At 52.5% G+C, this 14,007-nt stretch overlaps 1 protein-coding gene across 1 annotated transcript in view; it reads right to left on the reverse strand.

Moving 5' to 3' along the window:
* AKAP6 (A-kinase anchoring protein 6) overlaps nucleotides 1-14,007 on the reverse strand; it is a 593,433-nt gene that overhangs the window by 313,864 nt on the left and 265,562 nt on the right. The window contains exon 5 of the mRNA XM_086936952.1: nucleotides 12,428-12,524. Coding sequence (XP_086793078.1) covers nucleotides 12,428-12,524 — 97 coding nt within the window. The remainder of the gene's footprint in view (nucleotides 1-12,427; nucleotides 12,525-14,007) is intronic.

The following is a 14,007-nucleotide window of genomic DNA, read 5'->3' on the forward strand; positions in this document are numbered from 1 at the left end:
TCACACGGTGTGGAGTTGCATGGCATTGACACGCTTTTGCCGGGGGCTGACGTCCTGTCTTGGGGAGGTCCCCTCCTGGGAGATCCCACTGGACCCTACATTGATCCGGCTTCATAGCACAGAGGGAATAGGAGTCAATTGTTATAAAAAACACCTGCTGATTCTAGGTTTCACGCTGGCGAAGAGAGATATAACCAGATTGTGGAAAGCTGATACATCGCCATCAATACGGACCTGGAAGAGAGGGATGGAGGGCTGGAGGTTGTGTTGTTTCAGGTTAGGGGATGCCCACAAAACCCCCAGAAGAAGTGGCAGCGCTGGGACGATTATAGAGGTATAGTTTTAGCCCCGGTTCACACTGTGGAGTCCCAGCTGGAAGCTGAAATAGATTATGGTGCTGAGACATGAGGAAATGAGATGGGGTCCAATGATGTACTTAACTAAAGGCTTTATTGGTGATAGTTAGGGTATGGGGGTGGTCGGGATTGACCGTGCAAGTTCTTGTGTTTTTGTTGTTCATGGGAATTTACCCTATGATTTTCTATATTTGTATATAGGCCGTTGTGGCCTGGATATATTGCTAAAACCCAATGTTGGACTTGGCCCTTCTGACAAGTTCACCCCTAAATCTTTTTGCTTTGTGAATGTGAATTGGTGGTAGTGATTTTTGGTTTCTGCGCACTTTCACTGTGTCCCAGTGGAAAGTGCGTGCGCACTCTAAGTGCGTGGAGTAAGGTTGGCCTGCCCTCCCATTGGAATGCATGGGGAATGTCTGTGTCCCTGGTAGTTTCTGATGCGTGAGGTGTGCAGGCTCGAGTTTGGTATGTGCGGACTCGTGTGGTTGAATGCTGCGCAATGATGTATGCGGCATGCATGTTTCTCGTGTGGAAGTGCCACTTCTAGACAGGGTGTGCGTGTACAGTGAGTGTGCTGGCGTGTGATTGGTTGGAGCTGGCTGGTGAGCCTGGCTCCAGGAGTCTGGATGGGTCTGCCCGGTGATGAGTGTGGAGATTAGCATGCTGATGGCTGGGGAGGAGTGCACCTGGGTCCTGAATAGGGCTGGGCTTTCCCCACAGAATGCTGGCTCCGCCCCCTGTGGAGCGACTGATGACCCTAGCCCTGCCAGTGAATAGAGTGAGGGGCTGATCACACCAAGGGTGCTCACAAACCAGCTGCGACTGGTTTTTCCCCACACCCTGAGCAAAGACAAAGGGAAAAGGTGTATAAAAGAGGGGCTGTGACCCCATGAAAATGTTCTCTTCTTGATCCTATCTAGAGGGGGGCTGCTGCTGTGGCTGGGCGCCAGGAGGACCGCCACTAGGGATTGCCTTTCTGCCTAGAGGGCCCAGTGAGCTGGCTCTGGGCCCAGCCTTGCCTCCCCACCTTCCTGAAGGACTTGGTTGCTGACTTTGGGGGCCTGAACTTTCCCCTGGCACTGGGGAGCGCTTTGCCAGTTTTATTGCTTCACTCGAGGGAGCCTACCCCTCAGTTAATTTAGCCCAGGCCTACAGTGCCTGGACGGGCCGCAGCACTGCCCGCGACGAACCAGAAGCAGCTAACAGGCTGGCCAATCGCTGCGCGGCCCAGGAGAAGGACCGGAAGTCCCGCCCCCGCAGCCCAAGAAGGAGGAACCGGCTGCATCTTGCCGGCGAGGCTCTCACAAGGGAGAGCCCCGGCCGTCTGCAAGAAGAGGTAAGAGTCCGGCCGCAGCCCAGCAGCCAGGAGAGGGGAGCCGCGAGAGGAGACGCCGCAGGAGAGGAGACGCCGCCTCCCACCCAGCCGGTGAGTGCAGTCGTCCCCGCAGGTCGTTCCTCTGTGCTCCCCCATTTCTTCGGAGTCCCCGAGGGGGCTCCTGGGGGCATTTGGCGATTGTTAGAGTCCCCAGTGGGGGACTCCACCCCGAGAGGCTCAAAGCGCACCATTGTCTGGTAGAGTCCCCAGGAGGGGGGCTCCAGCATAGAAGGCGCCATTGGTTCTGAGAGCCCAGAGAGGCTCAGGGCACATTTTGTATTTAGAGCCAGAGAGGCTCCCACAAGGCGGTAATTGTTTTAGAGAGCCCAGAGAGGCTCGTGGGGGCATTTGTTTACTTGGAGCCTGAGAGGCTCCTGAGGGCCCAGTCAATTGTGCAGAGCCTGGGAGGCTCCCACGTTGGCCCCATCAGTATCTACACAGCTGCCCAGCACTTAGTGGGCAGCTGCTACGTTTAGGCCCCCCTGACTTTGGGACACAGGGCATCCTAGCCCCAACAAGGCCAGAGGGCCTAGGGACAGTCACAGGTGGTGACTTATGTAAGTTTGGCGCAATTGTTCTTTTGCTGCACCTCTGAATGTGTTGATTATGCGTCATGTGCCTTGTTCTGACACCTCTGAATGTGCTGTGATGCATCATGTGTAATGTGCTTATACCCCTACAGGTATTGTGATACTTAGGTGGTTTTTCTCCTAGTACAGGTGTTGCTAGTGAGGTCCTGGGTCCCTGCGTGACCTGTTCCTAAGGTGGTTAGGGTTGCGTAGGTGGTACTTACCTGTTACCAGTGATTACTGGTTGGGTGCTCTATCTTTATATTGTGTGCTACAGTGATTTATATCCTATGTTCTAAGTGCTAATCCTAACAAGTATCATAGCGCTAAAAGTGTCTATTCCTGACAGTGGTCCATGTGGCCCTGTCTTGTACATATCCCCTGTAAACTCTGCCTGTGCCTGTTGGCACATTGTAAAGTGTGTGTTTCTATCTAATGTGTTTTGGTATAATACAAAGGCTATTTTTACATATACCTTGTGTGGAGTTCCTTTTGTGGGGGGCCTGGGATGTTGTTGCTGGGGTGCGTGCGCAAATACTTAACTTACATTGCCTCCGGGGTAAGCCTTACTGCTCGTGTCACGCTACCAAGGGGGTGAGCAGGGGTTATCTTGGTGTGTAACTTCCTTGCCCTGACTAGGAATGGTGGTCTCTGACTGACTTTGGCGCCAGCCTCAGCCAACCAGAGATCCCATTTCTAACACCCAATAACATTTGTTATGAAAAAACACGTCTCAGGCATGCCAGTGCAGCCTGTGTGCAGTTGTAAACTCCCAATTCAACTTGGCGCAATAAACCAGGGCTTGACCACTCGTGAAGTGAGGAGTAGGATTGCTGAACATCACAGCTCAATTAAGTGTAAGAAAAACAACACCAGAGTGACTAGACACTTTTTAGAGTTGGATCATACAGAGAACGATCTGATGTGGGTGGTTTTCGATAAACCTAACTAGGACACACAAATGGGCCCCACGGACAAGATTCTCTTCCAGAGAGAACAACGTTGGGTTTTCAGACTAAGCAGCCATGAGAAGGGACTCACCAATGGCATCCCTTGGTGCTCCCCTTAGAGTAGGGCACTGTTTACTTGTTGTGATATGATTACGGGTTGTTATCCTTTGGTGTTCACATTCTATATACCAATTGTCGTATTAGTAGCCCTTTCTTTGAGAACATAGTTATAACTATAACTATTCATTTATTAGACTGGTTAAACCCTTGTATCATGTTTCCTCTGCCATCCCTGGATCGTACACTACACAGGTTAGATAGTATGAAAATTGACTATTCAGTCTGTACAATATCCATGTACATTATATGCATCCATCGCAGATATGGGGTTTCTATTTCTATGTCTCTCGACTATAATACATTTGGGTAATATCATCCTTTTAATATATTCTGAAATCGAGCACGCAGTGTTTAGAATTTTATTCTCAGGCTCTTGGTGGTTTTTTGGAGTTGATACTAAAACTCCCATGATCCCCTTTACATGCTACCGGAACCTAGACGTCACTTCTGTTGAGCGACACTGAAAGGGCAGCATCTTTCCATCCCTACCGGTCCTTCATGTACGCAGCGATCAAGACGAACCAGGTAAGACGCCCGCCCAGTGCGTCTTTGCTTTTCATATCCGGATAATCGGCGACACTCGAGTGTCCGTCTTCAATGTGGATGGAACACATAGAGGTTTAGTACGCAAATGAAGAGGATACCGCTCCTGTTCGACTAAATATGCTTCTCCCTTGTCGATAGTTGTGTGGAAAGAGACAAGAGGTCTCATTGAACTGTTAGATAATCCTGACACCATGTTTATAAACCCTTACAGCTCTGACCTGCCATGAAGGGACTGTTGAAGGTGGGAGTAGTTGTTTAGGTATACATGGTAAGGATATTAACATTGATTTTAGCATTACATTACACTTGGGTTGCAGTGTTGGTGATGGACACTAACTGGGTGATAAATTGAGGCAAAAAAATATTTATGTTTCTTGTGTTCTATATTTTCAGCACCCGGTAGACCCTAGTAGATGTCAGTACCACAGGATAGCTACCACACTACTGAAAGTATCATTTTTATTTTGTCACTTTATTCTACAAGCGGAGTGACTCATAATCTTGGTCCTGACGAATGCCATGAACCTGACGGTTAATAAAGGCAGAAACATGTTGACCAGAATATGAAATAGAAGAATATCTATATCCCTATTTCAATAAGATTGGTTTTAATCCTATCCAATGGGGGTACCAGAATAAAAGTTGGCCGTACCCACCAAGAGATAGTTTTAACACACTATTTTTCTTTTGTTTGTGCTCTGCCCCTCTCCTCTATGGACTTTAAAATAGGAACGACAACAAAAACCTCCCTGCTCCTTTCCTACGGGGGAGTTGTAGCCCATACTGAGTACCTTGCGGTCCGAGAGTGAAGAGGGGACCCTATGATGAAGCAAGTCACCCTAGGGTGAGTGAGGGTTCTCGTCTTTAACCAGCAGTTCTTCCTAGTCTAATATTGTTTCCATTTGTTTAGGTGTTTTTGCTCCCTTATTTTGTCACCTCCCCCATACTTTGTATGAGATAGCAAAAAAACAATTTCCAGGCCTAAAAGTCAATTTCTATTATATATAAGCACCCCTACGGTAGGCCTGCATTTAAAAATGTACCCATGTATCTTTAAGCTTTAAATGTCCTGGTAGTGAAACATTCTATGTTGGCTCCAGGGCAGAGAGACAGGAATTTCCAGGCACTTCTCTGGTTTAAAAAAAAAACAGAAGTTTCTTTCACTTCAAAGCTGGCAAAGGACATAGAACTAGGACTCCCAGACCCGCTCTTTAGTACACTCCTGGGCTTGTGGAAGAGGGCTTCAGAGGACAGCCCTGCTGCTTAAGGTCTACTTTGCTGCTTGAAGGAGTGGGGACTATCTCACTGAACCCTGGACTAGCAGAGGACTCCAAGGGTCAGCTGACTGACCTCATGCTGTGAGCAACTGACACACAACGAGCTCCGAAACCATCCCTGCAACTACCCTATGACCTGCTGCAGCTGGCCCCTGGCCCTGCTGGAGTGCATTCCGGATCCCAATGAGGTGCCCCACCCCCCCCCCCACCCAAGGTCCTGATCACCTGGCTGGCATCAGCTGAGCTCCTCCGGTGAAATCGTGAAGTTTTGTATTTTGGACACTGGACTTTGAGACTTAACTTTTTCAGCAGTATTAACCTGATCCCTGTATACGACCCGTACTCCGTTTTGGTTGGCCTGAACCTATGAGTTTTTCCCAGTCTGACATGAAATACTTAACACAGTGCCTCGAAGTCAAGCCTGACTGCTTTTGTGACAAGCTGCCAGAGGGTTAAGCACAGGTAAATTTAGTGGATTTTGTAGTTCACCTGGACAAGGATTGTGGTCGTCCCTTGAGAAGGATTTCACCCCCTCAATCAAAAACCCATTTCTCACAAGCAGCGTTTCATCCCTGGGAGCCACTATGTGGTTACGGGATAATCACGACTAAGGGCAGGAAATGCATCTCTGTGGCCACTGTGGGGTTACAGGATGAACAAGGACAGCAGTGCTTACAGGCAGACCTTTGGGAGCCTCTATGAGGCTAGTGGATGGGCCAGGCCAGTAGTAGCATCACTGAGGGCTACCAGGCGGCTATGAGATGATGAGGCAAGCGGCAGCGCATACATCACTAAGGCCCACCCCATAGTTACACTAGGGACAACCAGCCCAGAGCCACTGGGTAATGGCTGGATGGACAAGACCAGAGGAAGCATTGCATTGTGGGGGAGCATAGAGGCAACTGCCTGGTTACTGGATTTATACACAAGACCAGTGGCCGCATTAGCACTGCAGCAGATGTCGTTTGGTTCCAAAATAGATGGACTGGAAGGGATTGTTGGTTGCACTGTGGTGTCCCGCCGCATGGTTAACGGTGGCATGACCACCTGCACCTGCCTTTGCATCATAAGGAGAAGCTGTTTGCTGACCGAGTGGACGGCCAAGGGCAGGGTCTGTGCTTATGTCACTGAAGACCACCATGGAAGGACAAGATGGTAGTGACTACAAGGGGGGCTACACGGTTTCCAGAGGACAAGGCCAGGGAACCCTGCATGGATGAAGCTGCATTTCTGATACCAAGCGGCGCAAGCGTCCGTGAGCAGTGTCTGCGTCATCAAGGGCCCCTTGTGGATAGAGATGCAATGTGACAGACCAGGCATGTGCTTGCGTTGAGGGCCACAGGATGAATATGGGCTGCACAGGGAGGCAGTGGCTGCCTCTACCTACAAGGAGAAGGGTGGATGGACAAGGCCAGGAGGCCAGGAGTTATGTTCTTCCCACTGGAGACCAATGTGTAATTAGCCAATAGGACAGGACCAGGGTATTTGTGGACATCACGCGTGGTCGCTGCATGGGTACCGTGGAGATGAACAAGACCTGGGAATGAGTCTGGACAATTCCAGGAGCTGCGTTTATGTCTTTCTGGGTCACCACAGGGGTAAAGAAGACTAGAAAAGACCAGAGGGTACCTTTACATCACCTGGGCTTCCACAAGGCTATGAGATGAAGGGAAGGACCAGCTTATGTCTGTAGGCATCGCCAGGGCCACCGCATGGCTACGGGACGGGTGGAAAAGAGGAGCTGGTTCCCACCAAAGGGAGCCGTCTTGTGTTTACGGGCTAGACATATAATGCAATGGAGTGCGTTCCCACTGTAGGAAGCGGTCTCGTGTTTAAACGCGACAATGGAAAGTAGTTTACTCACACTCCACCATAGGGAGCCATCTCACGTTTATGAGAAATATAAGGCAGTTCATTCACACCATAGTGCGGCATGCCTTCCTTATGGGGTGGATGAACAGCGCATGGGAGTGTATACCCACTGTGGACTGCCTTGGCATGGGTGTGGGAATGACAGACGAGACATGCGACGGTGTTCGCACTGCGCAGAGTTGTCGAGCGTCAGAGAATGGACGGACAAGACAAGAGACAGCATTCACGCTACACCGAGAGGTGGTAAATATAAAGATATTGGTTCTTGTGAGGACGACCAACAAGAGTTCACACTGCAAAGAGTCGTCTCTGAAGAATGGGAAAAGGAAGTGTATTAACACACTGGGGAGCAGTCGTGTATATATATATATACAGCGAACCCCAAAACCAGGGTCCAGCCTGTAGGACACATGTGTGCTCATTTGAACAAGAGAGAACAAACTATGTGCACCCTCTCAGGGTCCATCACATTCATAGGTCGAGCCTACTAGACTGCACACGTGCGGTCTGTTGCGAGGCATATTGTAGCTTAGCAATATAAGAGAGAGCTTGGAGCCCGCCCATTGCGTTCCATTGGTTGGACTTAGCTGCCTGCTTCTTATTCGTGTCCCTCGTGTCAATCTTGTGTTTGTCCCTCCCATGAAGCATTGCCTCTTTACCATCTCTTTAAGTGGCTGGCATCTCTGTTTCAACTGCTTACTTTTCAAGCACTACTTTTTTCTTTTCTATTAGGCACTTCATGAGAGTGCATGTGTTTTTGAGCTGTCTTCCACATGTAATTCTGTCCTCATGTTGCTTTGTGTCTCCGGAGTACTTCTTCCCTCCTTCCTTCCTGTACCTCTCACCCGTGTGCTTGTCCCTATCGCCTCCCCGTTCCCTCAGTGTTGCTTCCCCCTCCTGCACCCTCTTTCTCTCTCCTTCTTGTTCCTTCCGCTTACCCGCACCCACTGTGTTGCTTTTCCTGCTCACTATAAAAAAAAAACGCTTTTGCACATTTCATTTCCTTTCAGTTATTGTTCCACCTTGGATTGGTAATTTAAAAGAAAAAAAACTGCACACGCCGTTTCTAGGTGCGTGCATGTGGCCTGCGTGCCTACAAAACGACGTGGGTGGGCACCTCGAGGCTTTTTTTTACTTTACCCACGCTGTGGGGATGCTGTGTAGGGTGGATAAAATCATTGGCAAGACCAATAGGTTACAAGGGAAGAGCTTTTGTATTTGTCAATGCTTGTTACCGGTGAAGGGCAAGCGAAGCCTGGAGCGGGCTGAGTGTCTGGCTCTTGCCTGACCCTTGTCCCACTGGGACTGGCAAACCAAACCACAGCCAAGCCAAGTGTTACAAAGTATGAATGTTCAGGAAGTCAGGTAGTTGGTTCCAAGTAGTAACTTTATTTGTAGGTAAGTTACAGGAAGCTTACATAAGCCAAGATGGAAAGAGCAAAGGAAGAAGAAGGGCATGAAATTAACTCACAACACCAAGCATAACAGGCGCGTTGTCTTTGTCCCTCCCTAGCGCCGTATTCAAAGACAAAAAGCACTGGACACGACAAGTGAGCACGTAAGAAGCAATAAAAGGTACTTTTCTGCTGTGTGTCTGAGGCCGAGCTGAGCCCCGCTCCTCTGACTGGAGGGGACACCCCACTGGACACCGGGGTCCCCCCTGTTTCACTGCTCGATGACGTTTACGCTGTTGACCTGCTGACCTCTCCTCTCTGACATGCTGGTTACGTCAGTCCTGATGAAGACCTGTGTTGAAGTTTGGTCTGAATACACAACTTTACTGGGTTGAAACGTCCATGATTACTATAGGTGTTCCTTACCTCTGGTGAGCATATCCCACACCCAAATAATAAGGACATATGCTTGAATCTATATGAACTTCTTTTGGACACCCATTGGAGTCATTTTTGTATTTTGTGTTAAATTATATAATGTCTTGTGTATTTAAATGTTTTTAGTTGTGATACACTGTGTCGATTTTTGCATTTATTCGTTTTTCATTTGTTTGTATATGTTAAGTAATGGTCCTGTGTACTATTTTGATACGTTATTATTTGCAAATGTCCATGGTATATGGCATACTTAAAAAATATTTGGTGTCAATGATTTATTTCTCAGTTTTTAACCCTCTGTGTTATGCCACTCCGTGGCCATTCCTAGTTAAACAGGGAACAAAGAGGTTTTTAAGAGTGATATTGTACTGCGCTACACAACCAACTGTTGCGCCACACCACTGGATTTCCCAGGTTATGCGGGATACTTGGTTACCCCGTTAGTCTTAACGAAGCAGGTGTATAGGCGTGGACCAGAGGGTGAAGGGAGACGCTGTTGGAGAGTTGCTTGAAGCTCTGGGCTTCACCTTCGAGATGGGGGTCATCCCAGGATTGGGGTGCAGTGTGGGAGAATGCCAGTCCTCCTGTTCTGCATTTGCGGATACAAGGGGGGGTGCGAGTGAGGCTGAGTGCAGGGGTCTGGTGGGTTGTTGGAAGCGAAGGCGGTTGTAAAGGTATGCAGGTCCGGTGTTGCGCAGTGCCTTGTGTGTGTGAGGAGCTTGAATTGGCGCAGTTTATGTATGGGGAGCCAGGAAGGTGGGCTCTCCGAGATGTGGTGTGACGTGGGAGGGCCATGGGAAGTCAAGGTTGAGTCTTGCTGCGGCGTTCTGGATGGTCTGGAGTCAGTGGAGGTGGTTGGAGATTCCAGGGTAGGTTGCAAACCATCGTTTGTATTTGTGGTCTTCATCAGGTCAACATGCATCAGAGCGGACGCCATGGAGGCTTTGCTCTTTCGTGTCCGTTCCTTGGTGCACCCCAGACTTTGCTTCCCTCCAATGCACCTCGAGCCTTGCTCCCTCAATGCACCCTGAGCCTTGCTCCCTTCAATGCACCCTGAGCCTTGCTCCGTCAATGCACCCTGAGCCTTGCTCCCTTCAATGCACCCTGAGCCTTGCTCCCTTCAATGCACCCTGAGCCTTGCTCCCTTAAATGCACCCTGAGCCTTGCTCCCTTCAATGCACCCTGATCCTTGCTCCCTTCAATGCACCCTGAGCCTTGCTCCCTTCAATGCACCCTGAGCCTTGCTCCCTTCAATGCACCTCTAGCCTTGCTCCCTTCAATGCACCCTGAGCCTTGCTCCCTTAAATGCACCCTGAGCCTTGCTCCCTTCAATGCTCCATTCACTTCAATGCACCCTGAGCCTTGCTCCCTTCAATGCACCCCGGGCCTTGCTCCCTCAATGCACCTCTAGCCTTGCTCCCTTCAATGCACCCTGAGCCTTGCTCCCTTCAATGCTCCATTCAATGCACCCTGAGCCTTGCTCCCTTCAATGCACCCTGAGCCTTGCTACCTTCAATGCACCCTGAGCCTTGCTCCCTTCAATGCACCTCTAGCCTTGCTCCCTTCAATGCACCCTGAGCCTTGCTCCCTTCAATGCACCCTGAGCCTTGCTCCCTTCAATGCACCCTGAGCCTTGCTCCCTTCAATGCACCTCTAGCCTTGCTCCCTTCAATGCACCCTGAGCCTTGCTCCCTTAAATGCACCCTGAGCCTTGCTCCCTTCAATGCTCCATTCACTTCAATGCACCATGAGCCTTGCTCCCTCAATGCACCCTGAGCCTTGCTCCCTTCAATGCACCCCGGGCCTTGCTCCCTCAATGCACCTCTAGCCTTGCTCCCTTCAATGCACCCTGAGCCTTGCTCCCTTCAATGCTCCATTCAATGCACCCTGAGCCTTGCTCCCTTCAATGCACCCTGAGCCTTGCTACCTTCAATGCACCCTGAGCCTTGCTCCCTTCAATGCACCTCTAGCCTTGCTCCCTTCAATGCACCCTGAGCCTTGCTCCCTTCAATGCACCCTGAGCCTTGCTCCCTTCAATGCACCCTGAGCCTTGCTCCCTCAATGCACCCTGAGACTTGCTTCCTTCAATGCACCCTGAGCCTTGCTCCCTCAATTCACCCTGAGCCTTGCTCCCTCAATGCACCTCTAGCCTTGATCCCTCAATGCACCTCTAGCCTTGCTTCCTTCAATGCACCTCTAGCCTTGCTCCCTCAATGCACCCTGAGCCTTGCTTCCTTCAATCACCCTGAGCCTTGCTTCCTTCAATGCACTTGCTTCCTTCCATGCACCCTGAGCCTTGCTCCCTCAATGCACCCTGAGCCTTGCTCCCTCAATGCACCCTGAGCCTCGCTCCCTTCTATTGCACCCCAAACCTTCATGCCCTTCAATGCACCTCCAGCCTTGCTGCCCTCTCAAACGGGGGAGGGGGGGGCACATCTGGGGTGCCTCAGTGAGCAAGTGGAAGGCCTCGGCCTGAGGAAAGTCAAGTGACCGTTGGCAGGGGGGTGGGGGGGGGGGGGTCCCTTCGACGGTGCACCCCCAGGCTCGCGTCCTTCAGACATGTAGGCGGAGGAGTGCACAGGCCTGAAGGAGAGTTTATCGGGGGGGGGGGGGGGGGGGGCGGTCTTAGCCTGGTACCGTCAGTTACTGTTGGCTGTGAGGTATCCTTGGAGGGTGCACCCCAGCCTTCCGTCCCTGTGACATTGAGACGGAGGCACGCACCGGGGGCGTAGGGCGGGGTGCAGGCAGGTAGCGGGAGGTTAGACCTGAAGGAGCGTTTGTCAGTGGGGGGGGGGTCATACCCTGGGAGGGTGAAGTAACCGTTGACGAGGATGCAAATCTTGTTCGGTGCACCCCGAACCTTGCTTCCATCTGACACGGGGGCGAGGAGAGCGCCTGGGGAGGAGAGGGAGAAGAAGAATGCAGGGGGGGGGCTCATACCCTGGGGAGGGCATGCGTACAGGAGAGGGGAGTGATACCTGACTTGTGTGACGTCATCAGCTGGGAGGGGGGGCATGCGTACAGGAGATGGGGGTGGTACCTGACTTGTGTGACGTCATCAGCTGGGGGGGCATGCGTACAGGAGATGGGGGTGGTTCCTGACTTGTGTGACGCCATCAGCTGGGGGGGGGGGGGGGGCATGCGTACAGGAGAGGGGAGTTGTACCTGATTTGTGGGACGCCATCAACTCCAGCAGCTGGGGGGGGGGGGGGCATGCGTACAGGAGGTGGAAGTGGTACCTGACTTGTGTGACGTCATCAGCTGGGGGGGCATGTGTACAAGAGAGGGGAGTGGTACCTGACTTGTGCGACGCCATCAGCTTGGGGGGCATGTGTATAGGAGAGGGGAGTGGTACCTGACTTGTGTGACGTCATCAACTGGGGGGGCATGCGTACAGGAGTGGGGAGTGGTACTGACTTGTGTGACGTCATCAACTGGGGGGGCATGCGTACAGGAGTGGGGAGTGGTACCTGACTTGTGTGACGTCATCAGCTGGGGGAGGGCATGTGTACAAGAGAGGGGAGTGGTACCTGACTTGTGTGACGCCATCAGCTCCAGCAGTTGTCGCCCCTCCTCCGTCACAGAGTCCTTCAGGGTCCGGTGACTCTCCACATTCAGCTTGAAGCTCTGCGGGGGGGGGGACACAATACCATTAATCATAGTGCCTGGAATACACGCACGCAGACACTGGACATGCATGAAGAATGTCCCCTGTAGGCCATGTATGCATGCATGTAAGGAACAGACCAGCTAGGCACAGTGTACATGTGTGTAAGAAACACACCAACTAGGGACAGTGTGCATGTATGTAAGGAACAGAGAGTCGTTGTCAGCTCAACCCTGGTGTAGAGATGTTTCAAGGGGGTGGATCATCTGACTGGACAACTTCCGGTTGTGGGGGGTGCCTGGTATAAGGAGAGAGCTCCTTCATGGGCAGGGGGGGGGGGGGTGGAGGTTCATCGACAGAACTATATACATGGGGGGGGGGGGGGAGTCCCTACAATAACTGAGGCGCTCCTACGGGAAGGGGAAAGCTCAGTGGTGGAAACCTACATGGATGGAGGAGAGCTCCCACAGAGGGGGGGGGGGGGGAGCTCCCACAGGGAGGGGAGAGCTCCCACAGGGAGGAGAGAGTTCCCACGGGGAGAGGAGAGCTTCCACAGGGAGGGGAGAGCTCCCACAGGGAGGGAAGAGCTCCCACAGGGAGGGAAGAGCTCCCACAGGGAGGGAAGAGCTCCCACAGGAAGAGGAGAGCTCCCACAGGGAGGGGAGAGCTCCCACAGGAAGAGCAGGGCTCCTACATGGAGAGGAGAGCTCCCACGGGGAGGGGGGAGCTCCTACGGGGAGGGGGGAGCTCCTACGGGGAGGGGGGAGCTCCTACGGGGAGGGGGAGAGCTTCCACAGGGAGGAGAGAGCTCCCACAGGGAAGAGAGAGCTCCCACAGGGAGGGGGAGAGCTCCCATAGGGAGAGGAGAGCTCCTACAGGGAGGGGAGAGCTCCTACAGGGAGGGGGGAGCTCCTACGGGGAGGTGGAGAGCTTCCACAGGGAGGAGAGAGCTCCCACAGGGAGGAGAGAGCTCCCACAGGGAGGGGGAGAGCTCCCATAGGGAGAGGAGAGCTCCTACAGGGAGGGGAGAGCTCCTACGGGGAGGGGGAGCTCCTACGGGGAGGTTGGAGCTCCTACGGGGAGGGGGAGAGCTTCCACGGGGAGGAGAGAGTTCCCACAGGGAGGAGAGAGCTCCCACAGGGAGGGGAGAGCTCCCACAGGGAGGGGAGAGCTCCTACGGGGAGGGGGGAGCTCCTACGGGGAGGAGCTCCTACGGGGAGGGGGAGAGCTCCTACAGGGAGGGGAGAGCTTCCACAGGGAGGGGAGAGCTTCCACAGGGAGGAGAGAGCTCCCACGGGGAAGGGGAGAGCTCCCACAGGGATAGGAGAGCTCCCACCGGGAATGGAGAGCTCCTACAGGGAGGGGAGGGCTCCCACAGGGAGAGGAGAGCTCCTAGAGGGAGGGGAGAGCTCCTACGGGGAGGGGAGAGCTCCTACGGGGAGGGGGAGAGCTCCTACGGGGTGGGGGGAGCTCCCACAGGGAGAGGAGAGCTCCTAGAGGGAG

This window comes from Lissotriton vulgaris, chromosome 9, assembly GCF_964263255.1.
Source record: "Lissotriton vulgaris chromosome 9, aLisVul1.2, whole genome shotgun sequence".
Classification (NCBI taxonomy): domain Eukaryota; kingdom Metazoa; phylum Chordata; class Amphibia; order Caudata; family Salamandridae; genus Lissotriton; species Lissotriton vulgaris.